Source organism: Mycteria americana, chromosome 4 (genome assembly GCF_035582795.1).
Source record: "Mycteria americana isolate JAX WOST 10 ecotype Jacksonville Zoo and Gardens chromosome 4, USCA_MyAme_1.0, whole genome shotgun sequence".
In the NCBI taxonomy this organism is placed as follows: Eukaryota; Metazoa; Chordata; class Aves; order Ciconiiformes; family Ciconiidae; genus Mycteria; species Mycteria americana.
Window position 1 is genome coordinate 53,981,938 of NC_134368.1, and position 25,116 is coordinate 54,007,053.

The following is a 25,116-nucleotide window of genomic DNA, read 5'->3' on the forward strand; positions in this document are numbered from 1 at the left end:
ATGGAGTGTTTGTGGTTTGTTTATATTATAATGATTTTTCTTGATAAAAATAATAATAATAAAATCCCATCTTTCCCTTTCCTTCCAAGAATTCCCCTAGAATTCAGTCATGGTTGATACCCAAACCTATTGATATTAGTGGGAGGCTTTCTGGTGGACTTCTGGGTCAGGTCATATATGAATGTTCATGAAGGGAAAAAAGGAAGAAAGTTAAATTGAAATTCTGTTTTTAAACTGTGAAATAGGTTCTTCCATGAATGCTTGTCAGCTAAAATATGACAAGTCAATATGTGAAGTAGCTTTGCATATAAAACATTGAACAATATAGTTGTTTTTAGATTTGACGACATTCAGATTTTTCTTTTGTTTTATGAAAAGCAATTTAGGACCAGAACAGCTGAATTCCCTGGGGGATAACTCTACCCTAACATGTAGATCGTGCTACTCCTGTATATTCTCAGGATAAAAGATTGCTTCGAGATACTGAGTGTAAATTCCAGGTCTACTCTCTGGATTTACCGTGCACTTCTGTTTTCATACTTAATTACTAGATTTTCATTAGTACAGTGTGCTAATATTGAGGTAATTTAACCCAAAGCATTTTTTTCAAGGTTATAGTGAGGTATAACGTTGTTGCAGTGGTATTGTACTTTGGCCTACTCGTTTAAACCAGTGGATTTTTGGCCAGTTTTCCCTGGAGAAAATTATGCCTCAGAACGCTGTGAAGACAACCCAGGTCCAGCAGAAATTATTGGTTTGGGCCCTGCATTGCTCTTGACCAGTAATGTGTGTATTTTCCAGCACTGAATGGGGTGGGCCTCACTGGTTGAGAACCCAGCTTTAAGCTGCAGACAGTTATGAGAACAACATACATGTTTTCTTTTTCCTGTCAGATTAAACTAGAATTCACTTGTAGTAAGTGGCATCTTGAAGTAGAGTGTTCATCTCTACTCTTCAGAGTTAACACTTATTATTTTAAAAAGAGCATTAACTAAATCTAAAGTAGTCCACCATTAACCTCTGTATCAATAGATTAGACAACAATTTCTTAGGCAGAGCCCAGATATTGGCTTGCTGTTCAAGTTAAAGACACTGCCATTGGTTTTTCATTTTAAATGTTATTTGAATTGGAAAGTTCAAAAGAAGGTGCTTGCTTTTAGCTGTGTCAGCTCCTCCACCCTCAAAAAGCAAAACAAAACCTGGGATCCATTCCCAATGTACACACTTTCTCCTTGCTTTTTAGTCAGAAATTAGTGTCTCTCTGGAAAAAAAATCTGCTTTCTGAACATTGTTATTTGCACATTGCAGCAGATTAAATGGCAGAGTGATTGAAGTGGTTACCACTCTAAACTGCCTTCTCCGCTCCAAAACTCTTTCTTTGGGCTCTGGTCCCAACAGCTAGGAGAGCGGAATGATGTACAGAGAGAAACATACATCGTCCCTTCTTAGTTTTATACTCTTGTATGTGAAATGGGTGAAAGCTGCAATTAAGTTCATTCTGACAAACCATGCTGTAAACCGTAGTCATTAAAATCTCTGTATCTCATTCAGTCATTCCTGCTGTTGGTTATAAAGAAGGTGAACGTATTTAATGCCATCTCATCTTTATCTGCTTCTGGACCTAAATCCATATTCCCACTTAAGTAACTTACTTGCAAGCTTTGTTTCAAAATGCTAATAATCTCAATATTTTGTGGACACAAAAATCAGATTAGCAAGAAATAAGATTTGTAGATAATGATATGGAAAGAATCATGTTTTGCCCTATTTTACCTTATCACTATGTCCAAATTAAACAGAAATGTACATATTTCCTGAATGATGAATGTTGCACAACATTACTTGCTTATTGCAACATTTTACCAGTTGAGTAACAGGATCACAATGCCTGCACTTTGGCAGTGCAAGATTTGGAAATGCAGTGATTTATAGGCCTCTTACTGTGTGGTATATCAAATACCTATCTTCACATCCAAGTCCATTTGATACGGTTGTCCATTAGCTGTTGATGACCACAGTACTTCCATATGACTGTCAAATGGTCTCAGAGCTCTGCTCGTTTTGTTGCTTACATAAATCTTTTGTGACGCCTTAGACATGTATTTGTGTGCACATATTGGCTAAATCAGACTGTCAACTAAGTAACTGTAACACTGCTTCTCTAGCCTCCTAATCTGAAAATCTAAGATGATCTGTTGCAGTGAAAATACATTGTTTTGCAAAATCCACATACGATTCAAATAATTCCTTGCAATGAGACAGCAAAATAAGATGGAATTTTCTTTCCTTCTCCATCACTGTGCCAAGGGCATACAACACGCTTACCGAGTATAGTAATACAAAACAAAATACCACCTTCAGTTTTGTGATCAGGAATCTGCTTAGGCTTTGTGAGGTAACATCTGTTATTTTAATTGCTCGCTTTAAATGCTATAATGCCTAGAAAGAGTTCCTTAATTCTTATTGTCCCATTAGTTGCTGTTTTATGTAATACAGCAAATTTGCTTGAAGACTGTGTATCATAATGGAAATGCATGTGTGGGAGGAGGGGGGTGTTCCCATAAAATGAGAGGATTCATAATTTGCTAAAGCATAATGCATCGTATTAGTCCTTTGCAAATAATGCAAATCTCTTCTGATCAGTGCAGTCAGCTGAGGAAACACTCTCCAAATAAATGTTTCTATTTCTTCAGGGCCTTAAAGCAGATGGTGCAATTCTTTATTTAAAATTTGCAGGAATCATAGATTCGAATGTAGTCATGATAAAATATGCCTTAACAAAATGTGAGAATGGATTTCTCACTCTCTCTCTCTCCCCCTGTCAGTCTGTCTCTGCCTGCTTCTTTCTCTCTGCACAATAGTAAATATAACCTCAAAAAGCCCAAGAGAGTAAAATTATATTTCTTTATGACTCTTAAATCACAAGTGTACAGTAAGCTTAGATTTTATTTAGTGGAACTGAAGAAGGGGCATTTGTATGATTCTCATAACTTTTCTTTCTTTTGCTCTTTTTAAATGAAAGAAACAACCTTTTTTTTAGTTTTAAATCCATGTCTGTCTCAAGCATTTTCTTTTGTTAAAACATTCTGATGGCAGCCTTGGGCATAGTAAGATGACCCTGTTCTCTATTACTATTGTTTACTCAAGCCCAAAACACTTTCCACTGCCTACAGTTACCATACAGGAGGTGAAAATATTAATGCTACTGTACAAAGGATTGGTTGGATTTCATCTGCGATAATGTTCACAATTATGACCACTTCTATTAAAATTAAAATGGAACAGATGCACAGAAAAGCTGATTTGTGTGAGAAGAGACTGAAAAGGTTGGCTTGATTGGCCTATGAAAACAAAGACTGAAAGAGGATATACTCTCTGTTTATAAACACATACAGAGTGTGAATAAATGCATCGTTGTCAAGGGCTAGAGGACAAGGTTGGCACAAGAACAAATGAGTTCAAATTGCCCATGAATAAATTGAGAGCAAAAGTTAGTAGAAGGTTTCTAATTACCAGAGGCATCAGAGTGTGGAAAAACTCCTTCTTTGAGGACAGAAGGAAAACAAAAACCAAACTCTTCTAAAGAACAGCTTATGGAAAAAGATCCAAGAGGTTTACCCATCACAGCAGAAGAGAGGACTGGAGGACCCACAAGGTTGTATTCAAAGCCTACTTTAAGATGAACACATTTTTCCTAGGAGAGGGCTGGTCCTCAGCCGATGCATTCAGCTTGTTCCATTGTGTTTCAGCCCAATGCACTCCACCATGAAGAAGAGCATTGAGTATGACTATGTTTTAAGCCCAAGCAGCTAGATCAGGTCCTAAAATCGCAGCTCAGTTCTAGGAGCTCACATAATTCTACATTTTAATATGGATAATTGATTAATAGTAGCATTAGAGGTTCATTTAACTCTTACATTTTCCAATAGTGAAGGCAGGTCAGGTATGAAATGCCACCCTCTTTGGTACAGGTTGGTGACTAAGCTGCCAGCTCTTTTTTTCAGACAGGTGAGAGCCAATGGACAGACTGACTTAGCCCTGCTTTCTCCAAGCTCTTGAATTTTTTTTCTCTGTGAAAGCTAAAAATTGATTTCTCCTTGTCCTATCAGTTTCCTCTTTGTCATCATCCTCCCCAGAACCTAAGAAACCCAAGAGAGATATAATGGAGCAAATGATTATGGAGTTCAAGATTTCCCTTTATTTGTCTTGGAGCTTCATCTAGTTATGCCTTCCCCTCAACCACTCCTCTTTGGAAAGTTCTGAGAAATTCAGGAAGGGCATAGCACAGGTATGCTATGGCATGGCAGCGGCAGCCCAGAGGCCTCGAAGGGATGTGCAGTGGCTACCCTTTCCCGCTCTGCCCCCTGCTCACTGCTGCTGGCTTTTGGAGGAGGAAGAAACACTCTCCTCTCTGAGTGTCATGAAGGATGTGGTGAAGACATGGCATGCACTGGAAAATAAGGCATGTCCAGTATATGATAAATACTGGAATTGTCTTCTTGGCCCAAAGTTAAGATGCTTCCAAAAGAAAAGGTATTGCTGACTTTGGTGCTTATTACTGCAGCATGTGAATAAATTCTTTCCCTCCATGTGTCTCACCGCTGGTGCAGTTGCTCTGTGGTGAACAGTAAGTTTCTGTCTAGGTTGCTGATCTAAAAATAATGAGATTAAGCTGGATTGCAATGTATATTAGGTGTCCAGTACATAGTCTTGCTTCCCACTGGAGTCTCTGCCTGATACATCATAGAATCATTTAGGTTGGAAAAGACCCTTAAGATCATCAAGTCCAACTGTTAATGTAGCACTGCCAAGTCCACCACTAAACCATGTCCATAAGCACCACATCTACACATCTTTTAAATACTTCCAGGGATGGTGGCTTAACCACTTCCCTGGGCAGCCTGTCCCAATGCTTGACAACCCTTTCAGTGAAGACATTTTTCCTAATATCTGATCTAAACCTCCTCTGGCACAACTTGAGGCCATTTCCTCTTGTCCTATCACTTGTTACTTGGGAGCAGAGACTGACACCCACCTCACTACAACCTCCTTTCAGGTAGCTGTAGAGAGCAATAAGGTCTCCCCTGAGCTTCCTTTTCTCTAGGCTAAACAACCCCGGTTCCCTCAGCTGCTCCTCATAAGATTAGTACTCTAGACCCTTCACCAGCTTTGTAGCCCTTTGCTGGACACGCTCCAGCACCTCAATGTCCTTCTTGTAGTGAGGGGCCCAAAACTGAACACAGTATTCGAGGTGCGGCCTCACCAGTGCCAAGTACAGGGGCACGATCACTTCCCTGGTCCTGCTGGCCACACTATTTCTGATAGAAGCCAGGATGCCATTGGCCTTCTTGGCCACCTGGGCACACTGCTGGCTTGTATTCAGCCAGCTGTTGACCAACACCCTCGGGTCCTTTTCTGCCTGGCAGCTTTCCAGCCACTCTTCCCCAAGCCTGTAGCGTTGCATGGGGTTGTTGTGACCCAAGTGCAGGACCCGGCACTTCGCCTGGTTGAACCTCATACAATTGGCCCCAGCCCATCAATCCAGCCTGTCCAGGTCCCTCTGCAGAGCCTTCCTCTCCTCAAGCAGATCAACACTCCTACCCAACTTGGTGTCAGCTGCCAACTTACTGAGGGTGCACTCAGTGCCCTCATCCAGATCATTGATAAAGATATTAAACAGAACTGGCCCCAGTACTGAGCCCTGGGGAACACCACTTGTGACAGGCCACCAACTGGATTTAACTCCATTCGCTACAACTCTTTGGGCCCAGCTATCCAGGCAGTTTTTTATGCAGCGAAGAGTACACCTGTCCAAGCCATGAGCAGCAAGTTTCTCCAGAAGAATGCTGTGGGAAACAGTGTCAAAGGCTTTACTGAAGTCTAAGTAGACAACATCCACAGCCTTTCCCTCATCCACTAAGCGGGTTACCTGAGTGGTGGTGAGATCAGGTTAGTCAAGCAGGACCTGCCTTTCATAAACCCATGCTGACTGGGCCTGATCACCTGGTTGTCCTGTATGTGCCATGTGATGGCACTCAAGATGATCTGCTCCATAACTTTCCCTGGCACTGAGGTCAGGCTGACAGGCCTGTAGTTCCCTGGATTCTCCTTCCAGCCCTTCTTGTAGGCGGGCATCACATTTGCTAACCTCCAGTCAGCTGGGACCTCCCCTGTTAGCCAGGACTGCTGATAAAGGATGGAAAGTGGCTTGGTGAGCACTTCTGCCAGCTCCCTCAGTACCCTTGGGTGGATCCTATCCAGCCCCATAGACTTGTGTGTGTCTAAGTGGTGTAGCAGGTTGCTAACCATTTCCCCTTGGCTTATGGGGGCTTCATTCTGCTCCCATCCCTGTCTTCCAGCTCAGGGGGCTGGGTACCCCAAGAACAACTGGTCTTACTGTTAAAGACTGAGGCAAAGAAGGCATTAAGTACCTCAGCCTTTTCCTCATCCTTTGTCGCTATGTCCAATAAAGGATGGAGATTCTCCTTGGCCCTCCTTTTGTTGCTAATGTATTTATAGAAACATTTTTTTATTGTCTTTTACGGCAGTAGGCAGATTAAGTTCTAGGTGGGCTTTGGCCCTTCTAATTTTCTCCCTGCAGAACCTCATGACATCCTTGTAGTCCTCCTGAGTTGCCTGCCCCTTCTTCCAAAGGTCATAAACTCTCCTTTTTTTCCTGAGTTCCAGCCAAAGCTCTCTGTTCAGCCAGGCCGGTCTTCCTCCCTTCTGGCTTGTCTTTTGGCATATGGGGACGGCCTGCTCCTGCGCCTTTAAGATTTCCTTCTTGAAGAATGTCCAGCCTTCCTGGACTCCTTTGCCCTTCAGGACTGCCTCCCAAAGGACTCTGTCAACCAGTCTCCTAAACAGGCTGAAGGCTGCCCTCCAGAAGTCCCAGGCGGCAGTTCTGCTGGCCCCCTTCCTTGCTCCTCCAAGAATCAAAAGCTCTGTCATTTTGTGATCACTATGCCGAAGATGGCCTCCAACCGTCACATCACCCACAAGTCCTTCTCTGTTCACAAACAACAGGTCCAGCGGGGCACCTTCCCTAGTTGGCTCATGATCAAAAAAAACCAAAATCCTGCTGGTGACACCAGTCATGGAGCCAGGTATTGATCATCTGGTTCTGCCTGTTTCTTCCCTCATCATTTTCTGCAACTGGAGGGATAGAGGAGAACACTACTTGTGCTCCTGATCCCTTAACCAGTCTGGGACGAAGGTCCTGAAGTTTCTCTTGATTGCCCTCAGACTTCTAGTTGCAGCTTCATCACTGCCTACCTGAAAAATCAATAACGGATAATAATCCGAGGGCCGTACCAGGGTAGGAAGTTTTCTCATCACGTCTTTAACCCGGGCCCCAGGGAGGCAGCAGGCTTCCCTAAGAAGTGGGTCCGGTCTGTATATCAGGCCTTCTGTTTCCCTTCAGAAGGGAGTCTCCTATGACAATGACCTATCTTTTTTTCTTTATGGAAGCAGTTTTGATGCAGGGCATAGGCTGACTTCACCTCGGCGGCACCTCCAAGCTAGATGAACCGTCGTCCTCATCATTGTTTCCTTCCACTTGCAGAGCCTCATACCTATTATGTGAGGGCACCTGGGAAGGTGGGGTAGTCACAGAGAAGATGCACCTGCTGCACCAGACAGGAGCTTGTTGCCGTTGCCTCCTATCCCTTAAGTCACCATGTTCAGCCAGGCAGAGAGAGGACAGGGGATCCTCCGTATCGTGCGTCCTGTCTGCCTGTTGGGCCTGTCCCAGGGGTGGTAGGCTGCGATTCCAGCAGTCTATCCCTCTCTCACACTCCCTGATACTCCTCAACCTCCTCGCCTCCTCCCGCAGCTCTGCCACGAAGCGGAGGAGTTCCTCTGCCTGGGCAGACCTCCCGCAGCTGGGCTCACTGCTGCCCGCCGGTACTGGCCCAGGAGTCGGGCACAGCCTGCAGCCTGACACCGGGCCGGCAGCGTGTCCCCACCGCAGCTCTCTCCGGGAAGCTCCGTCAGTTGTGGTGGGTGCAGAGCTTAGAGAAGCCATGGTCTTCTGCCGGGTGGATACCATTGCTCCCTGGTCAAGCTGGCAGAGCTTCAGCGCCCTTCCTGCACGCCTTTCTGCTCAGACTGCTGTGCCATGCCCTTGCTGACACGCCACGCCCTGTTTGCCCGCCCTGTTCGCGGCGCTCCTGATCGCTTGCGCTCCCTGAGGGCCGAGGTGATCCTCTGCAGTTTCCTTTTCCTAATTCATCTATAAAGAGCTATTAATTTAAAATAGCATTTCTTTCCTTATTTATTTACCTACTCAGATGAAATGTACATCTAATTTTACCCTTGTTCCATTTGAAATAGGATAGCCTCCTCTTTATTCCAAGTTCAGACCAACAAAAGAAAGGTTTGGAACTGTATATTGAACTTCTGATTTTTCAAAAAAAACCCACCACATAACCTAGCTTAAATTTATATAGGTGCCAACTCAGTTCAATTTGGCCAACTTTGTAATTTTTTTTGACATTTGGTGCTTGTATAACAGATCATCTGCCATCCTTATATCATTATACTGTATCCTCCTTTGAAGTGCAAATGAAAATTGTTTCCTTTCATACAATAGCTGCTTTATATAGTTTTCTTAAGTCAGATCCAAAATTCAAGAATGAGAGATGATATTGGAGAGTCATTATATAAAAGGCTCGTCGCTCAGTCAATGCCAAGTTTTAAAAAAATGACAAAGAAATATATAGCAAATGACTAAAGTTGAATTTGGATTTGCATGGGATTGCTTTGTTGTTAACCTAAAATCTGAATTTATGATATAATCAGTGGAATTCACAGCATTTAAAATAATAGCTGTCATTAATCTATTGATGTATATACCTCCTTGGCAACAATACAAAAATCTCTTTGGTGTTTGCATTCTATTATTAGTTCTCAGGTGATGTATAAAAATATGAGGTAGTAAGGTTAAAATGAGAACATTCTAATTAAAATGCACCAAAAAATGCTGAATACAGAAAAAATAAATACACTTTTGAGGCAGAAAAGATAAATGTTTGAGCAGCTGATAGTCAAAATATCTTTTAAAGTATTCTTTAGCAATATAACATGGCCATGCAGGTATCAGTTTTTATATTATTAGAACAAGTCTAATAGTCTTGCTGTTGCGGTTTGGGCATGGTGTATAATGAAACCAGGCAAACATTTTTTAAATCCTCTGAGAAAGGATGTAGTTTAAAATCAAGATAAAAAGTTTCTTGAGCTCTCCCTTCCCGTTATATTGAAAGTCTTACAAAAAAAATTACATGCATTTTGCTAAAACAGCATTTTATTTTTTTTACCTGGCAGCTAGTGAAATGATACAGACTAAATGAAAAGACGGCATCTTAAGCTGAGAGAAACCATTATCTATGGTACATTAAAGATTAATCAACCAGAAATGCAAGATATTACACTGGACACAGCTGATGCCATGTGTTATTTTTGTTTGCAGAAAAATCTATATTTCATAAAGAACATTAATAACAGATGAATTCAAAAACTATGACAATCTGTGAAGAAGAATAAAATAATTTTACTGCAGTGAATACAGTAGAAGTTAAAATTTACATCTCATGTATTTTTCTTCCAAGCTTTAAAGGAAATGAACAAATGCCAGTATGTCCAGAAAAGTTGCTTCAAAATAATTAAGTTAAAGAATATTAACCGAGGCTCAAAAAAAAAAAGCCAAAATTACTGGTATAGTTGTCTTAACATTTAAAGACCTGCTTTTTCAAAAGCTTGGCTTCCTTTTCACAAGAAAGATTCTGTAATTTGAGTGCAAATTTATCTCCTGGTGTCTCCTAAGTTCTTGATTATGGGTATAGATCAGGAAGCTAGAGGCAAAAAAGATTATGGCATTTAGTTACAGGTATAACAGTGCAGATGTGCTGTATCCTTCAAAAAATGAAAAACTGTAAGTATACAAATGAGAATAGGAAATATTCAATAAACTGTGGCTGTATGCAATATATGAATGCATTATATGCATGTTAAATGCACGCTGCCAATAGGAGCTCCTCGAGCACCTCCCTTACTGGGGACGTATCCACAAATTTGAACATCTAGAAAGTCTGAGGCATCAGCCTCTGTAATTAAGATAGATTATGGACAAACAGTTCAGTATGATGAAAAATAGATTCTAGTTTAAAAGATTGAGTAATTTTGTAGATTATTTCTTCTGCTTTACAGAAAAATACAGACACAGAATTGCCTTGAAAGCTACCAGCTGACCCTATTTGAGTCGTCAGAAAAAGCCCATGTTTAACTAAAGTTCAAGTTCTTATGTGAAGGTTGGAGTCAGTGGCTGTTGCTTGTGAGCCCACGCTCCGTGTTGCCCGAGGGCCTCATTGTTCAATTCTGTAAAACACTGTGTTGCCAAACTGCAGGAATTTATAGTATGTAAAGAACTGTTTTTCTGGATTCCCTAACCTGCCTTAAAGTTAATATTTTAAGCTTAATATTTCACATATTGATGCATTTACTTAGGTTTTTTTTTTTCTTTAAAATGTGTGTCCGTAGAGCTGAGTGTCTAGCGGTAAGCCTTAATAGGTACCCTATGGAGTAAAAAGTTGGGTTTAAATTAGGTTTTGCTATAAATGAGCACATACACACCTAGAATGCTCTAATGCATTTTCTTTGCCCTTTTGGTAAATGATGTTTGCTAACTTGCACATTGTTTATAGGTTCTTGATATTCTGTTTCCAGGAAATGAACACTTAAGGCCTGAATAATTGTCTGTACCTTCACAGCTCCTAAGTAATGCTACACTTAGAAATACATCATGCTATGACTTCCTACTGATTTACACATTATCTGCCAAGGATGCTGTGAAACATTTTTAAGTAAAAGATCAAAGGTAAAAGGAGAGGGAGAGAAAACCTAAAATGAAACAACTAAGCCCAGTTACATCTACAAAAATTTGGTGAGGTTTGGGCACAGTACATTTTAAACTTTTGTAATTATTGTAAGGGTGGTATGTCAGTTGTTTTAATGAGCATGCATAGGTTCTTTTTGAGGCTATGGCAGAGCTCAGCAATAGCCATGTAGCAATCACACACCTTTTGGTCCTCTCAGTTTATTTTTTGTTTATAATCTGGTGGTAACATTTCTGTATTTTAACTTTTATGCATATTCTCTCTCTTGCCTTGTCTTCCAGGAAATAAATGATGTGGATGTGCAGGAGCTGGTGAGAAGGTCAATTGGAAGGTTAACAATTATTCGACAGACATTTCCAGTCCCCCAAAACATAAGTCAGCGCTGTTTCCGTGGCAACCACAGAATATCTTCATCACTGTGTGATCCAAAGGACCCTTTCTCCCAAAGCATGGAGGTAGTTCATATACCAGTCTATTCCCACCTGGGAACTGTCTTTCTAGAAAAGTTCAAGGTTTTTCCCCAGGGACTTAGTGTAATTTTTAATGTTTATTTTTCATGTCCTCTCTGACATGTAGTTTAATGCCTCATGGCATGACAAGAAAATACTTGGGCGAGGGATGAGTGTGACTGATGGACAAAAACAACAACTCGCCCTCTCCACAGCAATTGAGAAAAAAAGTCCAAAAAAAAGACACCTGATCTCCAGGCAGTGGGGTAGTAGTTTTGTTGCCCTGCTAAATTTTATTTTTTGTCATCTTACCGAGAAGAATTTCCTCCCCATAGCCAATGTCTCCTCAGTTGCCCTGCTTCTCTAAGCCTCAGATGTGTTGTCAAGTGGAAAGCCTTCCTGGGGAGCACCCACATCATCTGTTTCAAGGGTCTTGGTGTACACAGCTAAATCTATGTCTATGTTCCAAAGAGGCCTTATTTTCAGGGTTGTTAATTACAAATCACAATTAAACTGTAAGAGCCTTCCTGCCACATGAAGTCAGCAACAGGATCCTGGCCACTGTCCTCCTGACTTCACATAGCTTTTCTAAGAGCAAGTCCTCTATCTCTCTCGTATATCTGGTTAAGTTTCATCATGACAAAGCTATGGCAAGTCAGGAGTGTGAAATTGGCTTAAGATGTCAATTTTACTTTTGGTTTTTTGCGTGGTCATTTATGAAGTTGTGGAAAGATGACTGCATTGGCAGCTGTGCAGGAGGAGCATATCTGACTTAGCAGCAAAGAGAGCAGTCATCTTGTGATGCTGAAAGAAAGGACTGAGAGAAAACAGTGGGAGAAATAGGGAAGTATTGAAGACTGTCCTTGCTTAAAATGAAAATATGTAAGGGGAAAAGGAGGAAAAGCGTGGTTGGTCTTGTCCTGTTTCAAGTTAGCTGTAAGAGCCTTTGCCTCACTAATTGTTCACAAAGCAGCTAGTAAGCAACTATTGATGATGTGAAAAACTTTGGCCATAGCACACTGCACATTGATGCTGTTAGAGTTTTTAAAATTAACAGGGCTGTGTAAGGTCAATAGATGCATAAGATATCTCCAGAGGCTATTTAGGAACTATGAAAAATCTTTAGGTTGCACCATTCTGTTATGGCAGCATGGTCCTAGGGGGAACTTTGGTAGTCTATGGATAATGCCTAAAAACTGAGGGTGTGATTACATGCAGCCGCTAGAGATTGCAAAGAGCAGTTTTCATGAACAAAGTTACTAACTAGAGCAAGGCGGAAAACAAGAATCGTGTATCAAGGGGAGGCTTCATGTTTTGATTTATTTTCTCTTCACTTTCATTTTGTTTTCACTTCAACAGTGAAGTGACTCTAGGAAAGAAAAGTTCTAGAAATCAAAGTTTATTCTCTGCAAATTGGCAAATTCCATTTAATGTGTTAGATTGGACCTTGTACCTTAACCTGTCCTTCTTGATCAACCTATAGCTTGGAGAGATGTAATATTCCTATTGAAAGCTTTCATAACGTTTTGGTTCAAAGGAATTATGGAATCTTGACTGGTTTAACTGTTCTGCACAGTTGAGTTGCTTTTTTTGTGCTTTCCCTGAGACGGCTGCACTTCATTAGTAACTGAGTGAGACAATACTAAAAAATGAAAGGAAGAAAAACTCTGACAGTTTCCCCTGTGTCTTCATATGATGCAGAGACCTTCAAGTAGCTGTGGGGTTTCTTCGCCGTTTCTTTGTTCTCCCCAACAATATTATAAATTAACTTCTATTCCAGTGGGGAGTTGGGACAATTTATAAATTGAAATTTCTAATGCTTTTTTTAATGCCATTGAAGTGTGACTAATCAGAAATATTCTCTGGAAATTATAAGGGTGGATTTCTTGATTTATTTTTTCTGAATTACTCCCCCTAAAGTCTGTGTGAATAATTAATTTTTTTCAGCATCTTAATTAAAATACTGAAAAATATTTTGGTGAACATCTCTCATTGTGTCTCTGGGATTGTCCTAGTCAAAACAACAGCTTCTATAAATTTGTATCATTTTGGAGGAAGGAAGTTAAAAACTGGATTCACAGAAGTACTTAGTACCATAACCCTTTTGTCTCAACACTATGTGCGATAGTCTAGGTATGTATAAAATAAACACCATTAATCCAGATTAATTACTCCTATTTAATCTGATTGCTAAATACCTTTCTTCTACACCCTGGAACAGAAAATCATATCTGAATTTTGAATTGCATCAACAGGAGGTTACGCAGTTAGATACTGCTTGGTAATGCAAGTGTCCAGCCATTAGTCTAAGAGACTTGGAATAAATAAAGGATCAGTAATGGATACCAGGCAATGCGATAAATGTCCCAGTAAATTTATGTGGGAAATGAATAAAAGTGTAAAGTGACTTTAATTACAGCCCCACTCTCTGCATCGGGACAGTTACTAATGAGGCATACTTCTGGTAGTGACAGGGAAGGCTGATTTTGAGAAGCAGAAATTAATTGTCGTGTCTTTATCATTGCATTATCAGTGATTGATTGCTGTAAATGTTAAGCCGAACTATTAGTGAAGGAATAACAATGCTTAATAATTGCTGAACTCTGTACTCCTGAGCCCTGTTAGTACTTGATGAAGGCCCAGCTATATTACTCTTAGATTAGTGAGTGCATCCTTCCTCGTGAACTGTGACAACAGTCTTTATTCCCATGATACTGGGTTATGGAAACTACCTTGAAAGCAATGTCATTTTGTTGGGAAATGATGACTTGGCATCTGTAGCCCTTCATGTACCAGTTTAATCTTATTAGTGACCTTATTGTCTTTGCTCTCTGGAGGTTTGAGTTTTTTCTCCTTTGGCGAAGGCTTATGTAAAATAAACTTGCCTCACAGCATAGAAATAATTCCTTCTCTCCCCCTGAAACAAATGTCTCTGTGGTGCTGACTTCTTTGGGGAAATACAGTTTTAGCTGAAATGCTTTGAATTCTTTGTAGGTTTACGATACACAGACAAATCATCCAAGTTATTTTAAAAATGCTTGATTAATCTGAACCCAGATCCTCAATCCATACTTTTAATCCTGTTATGCACAGTGATGCCTGGCCTGTGCATCTGCAGAAAGTAAATTAGTTCCTGGGTGAATACTGAAATGGAAATATTCATAGCCACTGGAGTCATGGGAGAAGCTCGAGTAAGAATAAAAAAACATCTTCCAGAAAGAGGGAGTGAAGGATCATTGTCATTTAAAGAAAAAGGGAAATAAGGATCAGAAGTTCTGTGTGTTTGTGGTACTAACAATGTAGAGTTGTAAAGGCAATAGAGGATCCTGGGACTTTATCAGGAGGGAAAGCAGCAGACCATTAGATCTCCTTCAATAAAATGTGAAAGGCAAAATGCCCCAGGAAATTCTGGCAAGGTAAGGAGAAAGACGACCTCTTTCCTGGATGCTAGGCAGGGAAGGAGTCTGTCACAAAACCTTCCTATGAGAACTGTACAGAGCAGATTGTGGGTGACACAGGCAAAGCCAGCATAATGATGGAATTTACATAAGAGAATAAAACCATAAAAAATAGGTTATATGGAAAGGAGTAATTAGGCAGGAAGAAAGGCTATTCTTTTTTTTTCTTTTCTTTTTTTTCCTTTTTTTTAAGGTGATGTGTGGATTTGCCAGTCAGTGTCTCAGATCTTCAGCATTATTGCACTTCCTTGGCATATAACCCCTCCCAATGGCTGTAGGATTTCCCCAGTCTTTGGATATTTTTAAGAGGTAGAATAGGGGCATTCTCCACAAAGTTGGCATACTTTCCTATTATAAGCTTACCTCTTCATTTAGGGTTTTGAGCAGACCATCTGTGTGGAGAAACCCTTACACAGAGCAGTCAACATATTCCACAAATCTGGGAAATGTCTTTTGGCTTGTCTGTGACTGATGGAGAAAAAAACCAGCAACCTTGCCTCAGTTAGCAAATTGCTGCTGGCTAATCTTTTTCAGGCACTAGGAATGCTCTACAGCCCCTTTCATAGTGCAGCTGAGGAAACCGAGTTTCCCTCAGTAACTTCAGGCCCCATGGCTTCAAATGACCAATAGGTTATCTAAAAATAATATTCCCAAAAGTCTTTCTCATTTCTGAACATCATTTCTCTTCCCGAGAACCTCTCTTCAGGAGAGTTGAGGTTTCTCTTTATGATACTGTTAGTAACTTAAATGTTCCTACCATTTGAGGACAGAAATGACTGAAATAAAGCTATATTGTAAATTACTTGTTTCAGAATTGTTCATAAATTCTGAGCTTCTGTTCTTTTATGTTGATGTTGAATTGTATCTTTCACATCTGACTTTGTACTGTGTGCATTTAAAAGTACATATATAGAAACAGTACATGGGTAAGTGGAACTGGCATACAAGTAATTTCTTTTCTTGAGTTCAACTGTTCTCTCTTTGATGCCAAACTGGACCTTCCTCACACTGTATGTGTGTAACTATGCTCATAGTGAAACACATACACATTTATTCAGTAAGTTTCGTCCTGCAAGGAGTTAACAGCCATTGCCAAATACTCTGACAGGAAACACTATAAATTGCAGAATCAACATGCAACTGCACACTGAGAAAGATTTCATTGGGTCATATTTCATTCCAGAAATTGCCTCAATCAGAATTGACTGCAAGAATCAGGAACAAACACCATGCTGAAATGATTTATTTTAAATGTTCAGAGTCTCTATTTTTCAAAAGAATAAAACAATCTTGAAGAGAATTTGATGGTGTCCAAATATGTGATGACTGAAAAATTGAAAGTTGCAGGCAACTGGTTAAAAGTAAAAGCAAGTCTGTTTATATTCACAAGTAGGGCTTTAAATTCTGCAAGTGGAGCTGTGCCAGTGACTGCGCTGCCTTTACTTCACATGTAGTAGTGCTTTGTAGTGTAGTAGTGTAGTTTGGTGCTGCAAGTGTGTAGTTTGTTGCTGGAAATCGCTTGTAGTGTGGCAGCCCCTAGCTGCAGTTTCTACCAGAGCCAAAGATACGACTTTTTTACTTTTATAGTTTCTTCTCAATACCAAATAAGTCGTTTAATTACCAGAGGATTATGGGTGAGGCAAAACAAATGATAAATTCTGGCTTCTGGCAGGAGACCACAAATAATAATGCTAATACTCCTTTTTAATGTCTTTGCAGATTTCAAACCTGTATATATACGACACTGTCCTCCTGTTGGCAAATGCCTTTCATAAGAAGCTGGAGGACAGGAAGTGGCACAGCATGGCCAGCCTCACCTGCATCAGGAAGAACTCTAAACCCTGGCAAGGAGGACGATCCATGTTGGAAACCATTAAGAAGGTACCTTTTCCTTGTATTTCCTCATCTTTGATTTCTAAAATACTTGCATTAGGCAGTATTTCCTTCTGAGGTGAGTACTATTCTTGCCAGTACCAGCGGTGTCTTTTGAAAGCAATAGTTTTGATATATTTACAGTTTCTGAATGAAAATAGTCTTTAATTGTTTTTGTTTCTTTTCTGTGTCATAATGAGCATATTTGAAATGAAGTCAATGAGTTTGTTTACCAAAACTACAAACTACTAGAATTTTCAAGTACGAATAATATCCTATTGAAAAAGTGTCACACGTTAGGAGGTAAAGCAGATAAATTTACTATTTTATTTGTAAAAGAAAAAAAAAGGTTGCAGAATTACATTTGGGTAATGTTCTGTGGAATTTGCTGTTGCACTGCTATTGACATTAATATAGTGAAATAGTAGAAATGAGAGCGAGGAAAACCCTAACTCATCTAGTCTATATCCTGCCATTGCAGAACTGTTCGCTGTAACAGTCTCTACATTGTTTTATCCAATGTTAAGCTCTCGCTACTTCGGTGTCATTATTATTTCATACCTTAATCATGCTATTGCCCAAGATGCTTTTCCTGTTCTTCAGTCTTTAAAGATATTTTTTCTTCGTTATTCCCTTTCTTCATGATATCTACAGCCTCCACATACTTAGAGACAATTATCACAGCCTTCTGGGTCAGTATTTAGTCGAAATATGCATAGGTTGGTAGTTTACCCTTCCCTGTAAGTTTTTCGGTTCAGTCTCCTTATGTTATTGATGTCTTTCATAAAGCTGCCTTCTCATTTGTCTGCATGTACTTCCTGGTAATATATACTTACATTTAAAGTGCTGGCAGTGCCTACACTGTAAATACAAAAAACCCCAGGACAGTAAAAAAAAAAAAAAAAAGTGCTTTATTTATGGCTTTCATTAAAAGGACTTAAAAATAATTTAAAATATAATGTTGTTTCAAGAAGTTGCTGTTCTGCGTTAGGTCTTTAGCTACACCAGAAATTATGATGATGAAGGCAAAATGTAAGGTTCTTTGAACACTGCTTATTTTTCCCCCAGTCCCAGGTCAATCTGCATTAGCTCCAAGATAACAGTTCAAGGCTTTCTTTGGTGGCTGTCCCCAGTTTCCATTCTAATAGTTTGAAGTCATGAGACTGCAAGGATAATCCAGGACACATTTCTTATTTCAGGGGCAGGATATGGCTTTAAGGAACTCTAAACTGTATTGCTCTTAACCTATCAGAACAATTTCAAATTCACATTTGGCAGTCCCGTGTATTTTAAGCTATGTTTCAGGCAAGGCTGGTTCTGGAACTTTTCTTATCAACTTGCATTTTGTAAATACTATTGCATACTTTTTCATTAATAAAATAAAAGCTATTTCTACTTACTCAAATCCAAATAAGATGCCTGAGCCGGAAATGTCAAAATACCCACTTCCACTTTAGAATTAGAATTTACTATCTGAGCTGGAGTTTCAGGCAAAGTCTGGTAGCCCTACTAGCATCTCTAAATTTAGAAGTACTCCACCATGGAAAGGACTGCTGACTGTTTTGCATTATGATTATTTGCTTGCTTGTGTTGTTTGTGGATGTGAGACTGATCCTGTTCTCCTACATAAACATCCTTTATGCTGTTTCTTACCACCATCTCGTCTCTTTGCATCTCAGACAGAGTTTATTCCATTCTTTGCCACGTCATCCTAGCTATCCAGTTTATCTTCTTCCAATTCTCACCTCCTAAAATGATGTGATTAATAAAACAAACTCCTTCTGTTGACCTTTCACAGAAGAGCTGCACTGTGTTGAAGATCAATTTATGTAGCTCTTAACCCTGAAACATGAAGAGAAATGGCCAGGAGAAATATGAAAGCATTCAAGGAGGCAGGAGCAAGTGGAAATTCCAGGGTTGTGGTTAGCTTGCTAGAAAATGAATCAAAAGCCAAGGAAATTCCTGACATGTGCAGCTAACCAGGCTTGCATCCTGTTGCTTTTGGATTTCTCTGCTATTTGAATGAGATAGCTTTGATAAGAAGCCATTTTATGGGTGTAAATTGAATAATTTAAATACTCCTTATACTGCATTGTGCTGACAGATGAATTTCTAGAAGTAACATGCTAAAATTGAAAGTCAAAATTTAATCCAAAATTAAATACAGACATTTCCTCTATGTGTGTATGTCTGTACCATTTCAATCCCTAGGTAGAGGAAAGCTAAAGATTGCACCTGAGAGCTGGAACTGCATAAGAAAGAGGAATTCTGCTTTAGTTTTGTGGTCCACCTTCTCTTTTGTTTCACTAAAGCACTTATGTAGAAGAACTTCAGGATCATAGCTGTGTACTTTTGAAACTAAAAAGTTCACATTGATGAATGTCTGATGAGGTGTCAGAAAAACAATACAATTAAAAAGTAATGAAAGAAAAAATAAAAACCACTTAATCTCTCTTCTTGAGAATGCTTCCATTTTCCATCTTGTATTTTTTCTTTAAACACCTTTTCTCTCCTGTTGTCTTGGAACATCCTCTAAAACCAACTGAAATAAAAAGTTTTTCTCAAAAACATACCAGTTTTCCTTAATTTTGAAAGAAAACAGGAAAAAGTTACCATGTGGTATTTAAATAGTTTCTGAATAAAAGGTTCTGCATTTTCATTTTCACATCACCACTCTTTCAAAGATGTAGTGTATAACAGAATGTCATAAGAAGATATTGTTATAGTTCAGGGTGAAGGAACGTTCTGAGATTTCTTAAATGCTCCTGGCAAAAGAACTGCCATCCTCTGCACAACTGTAACTCTGCCTTCATAACGACCTGCATCACAGAGCTGGAATTACCGTCTTGTCCCAGATTGTCCCTCACCTCAATGTGTTTTCAGTGAGTGTCTCATTGTAGCCAAGTATGGTGGTGGTGGGGAAAGATTTAAGGAAGAGTTGCCTAATTCCAGCCTGCCTGCCTTAGAAAAGGACTAGCAACTGAAGTAGCTGTTCTCCTGGCAGCAGCACAGCGGAGGTGATGTTGCCATCTACTGCTGTGTATAACTGAGCTCTCGTGGTGAAACAAGCACGAAAAAGCTTTTCTAGGACAAAATCCATCTTCTAGAATCAGAGATCCAGAAACAGGAATATCTGGCAGTGTTTTAGCTGTAGAGGGAATGTCTCTGATTCAGAAATCAAAGGGGAGGGGAAAACGAGAAAAGAGATGGGAAATCTCTATAAGCTACACACTGAAGAAGGTAAAAGGAAGGGACACTGATGTTCTACCTGCAGCAGCACTTGTTAAAAATAGGAGAATTCTGGTGGTAAATAAACTAATTTCTTTATGACTAATGAGCTAATAGGGAAGAGTAGGGAATGAGGGGGAATTAGAGTTTCAAACGTTTCTTGAAATGGCAAAATAGCTGTCTGAATCATTCCCTATTGTCATTTGTTACTTTTCACTGTTGAACATTTGATTCTTGTGTCGCTATTTCTACAAACAACTCCAAAAGCTGTTTTTTCTGTGTGAATTCAGCTGATTGGACAAAGCCCGAAAAAAAAAAAAAAAAAAACAACATTTTAAGCCCACTACAATTATTAAAATCTAATATCTGTTTCTACCCATTCTGGAACTGAATAAATAGTTAAATTCATCAGGAAATACAATCCTTCTAATGAATTTGGCCAGCTCCAGCAATTAGTTCTAAATTCGCTTCTGTAATAGAAACTATCCCCAAACACATGCTCACTTGTTTATTTCTCAGTAAAGCTATTTCACAGTGAGAGAAAGAAGTATTACTAGAAAATAATTCTACTGTGGGAAAAATTAATCTTCCCGAATAGCCTGAGAATAAATGTAAGTAGGATTATATGGAGGATCAACTCAGAAAAATGACATCAAGTTACTGCATATATCTTCTTTCACGCTTACCTGATCTCTTCCCAGTCACATTTGTTTAGCTCACTGACAAACAGCAAATTTTTAGTGCTAGCAGCAACGCAGAGCCTATTCCTTTGTGGAAAATGAGCCGTACCTCGTGTTGTTTCATGAATCATGCGTGGAATTGTCAACGAGTTCTTGTCTCAGAAATGTCAGTGATGTTCAGTGGTGATGTGTGAAAAAGATGCCAAATTGTTTTTCAGGCAGTAGATTAGGCTCTCTTCACTAGCAGCTAAAAATGGTGCGTTGAGTTGAAAACCCAACAATGTTTTCAATACCAGATATTTTCAAGAATAAAATACGAAACTCATATTTAATGCTTATAGCATTTTTTTCTGCCTGTAACCACAGTTTTTTCCTTAATTGCAAAATAGCTAGTGTGTGAACATAACTGTATCTTGGAAAAAGAGGAAGTTTGAACAGGAACTCTGAGAACAAGTACAATATTTTATAACTGATGATTGGCAAGCTGACATTCCCAAGTGAGGTTCTGACTGCTGGGTAAATAGTGCTTTCTTCAGGGACTTACAGTATAGTAGTGCCTAAGCATATATAAACTGTAGTTTATTTTGCCAGTCTAGACGGGACTCAGGTAGGCTTTAACCATATTGCCAAGCTTTATAACAGCTCTGCAAAGCCCAAAGCAGTGATCAGAAACATAAGTAAAACATTTTTGTCCTAACAACTGACATTTCACTCTTCAGTTTTAAATGTGTCAGGAAATTGCATGGTTGCGGCTCAACCTTAGAGGAATTTGAGAGAGTAGATAATAAATCTGTCTTCATTTTTCCCCAAATAGCATTGTTTCTGTAAGTTAAATGGAATGAAAAATTTCTTTGACTCTTACCCATTATCGTAATTAACGCTAAAATAACTTGGAAAAATCTCATCAGGAAGTTACTGGATCAGTTGCTGTCATACAGATGGCCATTTTCTCTGTGATCTCCTTCCACTATGCATTAGAGGAGGGATAAAACACATTCCATAAATCAAGTAAGTGCTTTAGAGGGATCCACACTGTGAAAGACTATGCAGGAAAATTGGAGCAGTGTCCTGAAACTCTTCCTAGGCAATACACTGTCCCACTCCATCAGTCCTAAGCATTAAAACAGGCTTGTGTAAGCCTTGTAAAAAGGCTGTGTGGGACAATGAGGACTAGTAGAGAGCAATAACAGGATTGCCTGGCCTGCAGGTCCAGCAAGGTAGGACTCAGGTAGGGAGGAGGCATCAGGACCTCCAAGAAGTTTCCTATCAGATTTAGTATTGTTGTTGGTATTATATGGGTGGTTTTTCACTGTTTTGTCTTTCTGCCTCTGGCCGTTCCAAACCAGGAGCGTTCCCATCTAATCTGACCTCTTATTACACTATTTGCAGATGTACACAGTCTAGGAAAGAAAGCTCTAATCAAGGAAACTCTTAGATGAGAAATTTTCAAAGCATGATAAAATTGCCAAAATAGATGAATGAGAAAAATTGGTGTTATGGTTACCGCTGGATTTCAGACAAATAAAAATAACTAACAGACTTACAGTTTGTATCTTGCCCCAACAGTTGCAGCCATTTAAAAATCAAGGTAAATGAACTTACACAATGGTTTCGGGTAGATATTCAATTCCAAAATATGGTAGGTAAGTCTGTTAACCTGTACTATATGTTAGGGGCCATGTATTTCCATGGAATCCTATGTTTTCTTAAAAAGTGGGTTTCATTACTTCAGGTGTAACTGAGGTGAAATACTTCCTCAAATTATCTTTTTTTAAATCATATTTGCTCAAATAAGGGCAAAGGTTATAAAAAATAAAAAAATTACTAAAATTTTAAATTGCTCTCTCAGGTCTCAAAAAATCATTTATATTTTAGACATAATTATATCTTCATGTCCCATAAATTATTGGGAGCACTCTCAATTTCGAAAATAAAGACTTTAATTTTCTGTATTGAAAGTTCCCAATTTAAAACTACTTTGTCACAAAATAAGAAAAAAGGAAAACTCTTTCTGCTGTACAAAGCATCTGTGTTAACAGATTTTAATTTTTTTTTTCGTTGTATGTTTCCTTTCTTTTATCATTTTTTTCCAGAGTTTTCCCTTTTTTTTCCCAGACCTTGCTTGTGGGTCCCCTGAAATCATGGTGCAGCTCAGGTGATCTATAACAGTTTAATTAATTTTCATACTTTACCTACCTCAGACCCACGGGTTTAATTCACATTGTGGGGGAAAAACTTTTAGGAAGTAATATAGGAAATACAAAATATAATATAATATAATAAAAACAATATATGGTAAGATCAGAGTGGTGCAGGACTAGGGAGAGGTGTATGCTGTCAGGGAGGGCAAGTCAGCCAGGTGGAGGCTTTCAGGGGTCAGATGGGGATCCCAAGCCTTGCAGATCTGTGCTGCTTTGCAGGCATTTCTACATCACACGTACCATGAAATTCTGGCTTAATTAAGAAAAAAGCCAGATGAGACCGTATGAGAAAAAAGGTATGTGGAACAGGTGTCTACTTCTGGTTTGTGAACAGGAGGTAGTCAAATTTAAGTTGCTTTATATTGGCAGAAATGGTTTATGTTTGTGAAACTCAGTTATTTACCTAAGGATATGTTCAAATGATTTTGCAGGTAAACACAAGCTCACTCTGTCTTTACTCTGAACCCAGTCTAAGGTGTGCTAACCCCAATCTAAAAGCCACGAAGGTGTGATTATTACAGGATTGTGCTCAAGCTAATAAGTAACCTCAGTGTCATGCTAACCATAGCGACATGCATCAAAATTGCCTGGCTGACTCACTGAGGGGGAAATGACCTGGAGTCTTCCTGCAAAAGACTGTGCAGATGTACCCTTAATCAGGATGTTGTTTTTTCCTTTTTTTTTTTTTAATTTTTATTCTAGTATCTCATCCAGAAAAGTAAATATTATAGAAAAGATTTTAAACAGATTAAAAATATATATATACACAAAGTATTATCTTGTTTTTAACTGAAAATGGTACTTCATGAAATATTAAGGTATTATTCCCTGACAATACTAGTCTCTAGTAGTCTCTAGTAAGTGTTAAAGGTATTATCTCAATGATCAACTTCTTTATTTTTATTATTATCATATTAATGTTTTATAAAAGGATGACCAGATTTTCTTAGTTCATACTAATCTGCAATGGAGATGCAAATTTTCTACTCCTTCCTGGATTTTCTCCAAACTGAAGATGTGAGAACAGAGCTTTTAAAATCATGATTCAGCAAGGCTCATGTGCTTAGCTAGGTAGTTTATATTGCAAGAGTTTATTTTCCATTTTTTTCATTCAAATAATAAAGCTCTTAACTGAAAGAACAATCACAACTGCAAAACTCTTGCCTTATGTTTTGAAGAAAAGCTATGCATTTCGTATGGTTTTACACCAGAGACAGATTTTTTTTCTTGTGCATACTTAAAATATTGTTCAAGTTTTTTGGAGGAAGTGGGTTAAACATCTAATTTTTCCTGAATCTGAAAACTGAAGAAATTTTTTAAGGCTAAAGGTTTTCATTGTAGGCATTTCATGTGGCTCTGTTCATTTTACAGTTCAGGTCATCACAGTTCTTATACAAAGATGAAATGTGTGTCATGTTGAATTAACCCTGGAATATATTTTGAGTATTGCTGTGGCATGTATAGCCCTTTCAACTCTGATTCGTTAAATATTCACTGTTTCATCTTTAACATTTTAACCCTTTGTGACTGAAATGTAGAAAAGTAAAAGCAAGCTTGAAAATATGGTGCATTGTTGCTCATCTCATGCATTCTTACTAGTAGAGAAGAGTTGTGGAGGAAAACAGAAAAATCACTATATTCAGCTAGACAAGCCCCTCTTCATTTGTGCAGATCACTTATGTTGGGCTCAAAACCCACCTAACTTGATTCAAAACTCACTCTGGTCTTATGTGGAAATCTCTTTGGGGTGAGAAGCATTAGGAGGGGAAAAAAACAAAAATAAACAAAGAAAACTAATTTTTGTGCAATTTCTTTTATATATTTGTCTTTAGTTTTGCTTCCACTAAAATTAGTTGCAAAATATTTTTTTTTTCCTTAATGGGGCTAGAATGTCTATACATATATGCTGATGGGTCAAAGAACAAAAATTGGAGTGCAAATACACTAAGACTAAAACTATTGCTTGTATTGCATCTGCTTAGCATTGCTGAGTTTGATTCTTCTGTGAAGAGCTTAAATGATGCAGGAACAATTTAGGCTTCGGAATTTTCAGGGAAATGTGGTCTTTGGAAAACTGTCCTAATCTTGGTAGTTGTGTATGTATTCTGCATAGTTAGTGCACAAATCCCTTGGAGAAACGAAAGTTTATTATAATTGGCTACTTCTGAGTTTTCACTCCATTCTCCTTTTTTTCCAATAGGGTGGAGTGAATGGCTTGACTGGAGAACTGGAATTTGCAGAAAATGGGGGGAATCCCAATGTGCATTTTGAAATTTTGGGGACAAATTATGGAGAAGATCTTGGCAGAGGCATCCGCAAGGTGAGGCTACATATAT

General features: G+C 38.9%; 1 protein-coding gene across 2 annotated transcripts in view; it reads left to right on the top strand.

Annotated features, from left to right (window-relative positions):
- The window catches only part of GRID2 (glutamate ionotropic receptor delta type subunit 2), a 735,317-nt gene that overhangs the window by 502,075 nt on the left and 208,126 nt on the right, over positions 1–25,116 (top strand). For both annotated transcript variants that reach the window (XM_075499270.1, XM_075499271.1), the window contains 3 exons: positions 11,174–11,347; positions 16,519–16,680; positions 24,981–25,100. In XM_075499270.1, coding sequence (XP_075355385.1) covers positions 11,174–11,347; positions 16,519–16,680; positions 24,981–25,100 — 456 coding nt within the window. The remainder of the gene's footprint in view (positions 1–11,173; positions 11,348–16,518; positions 16,681–24,980; positions 25,101–25,116) is intronic.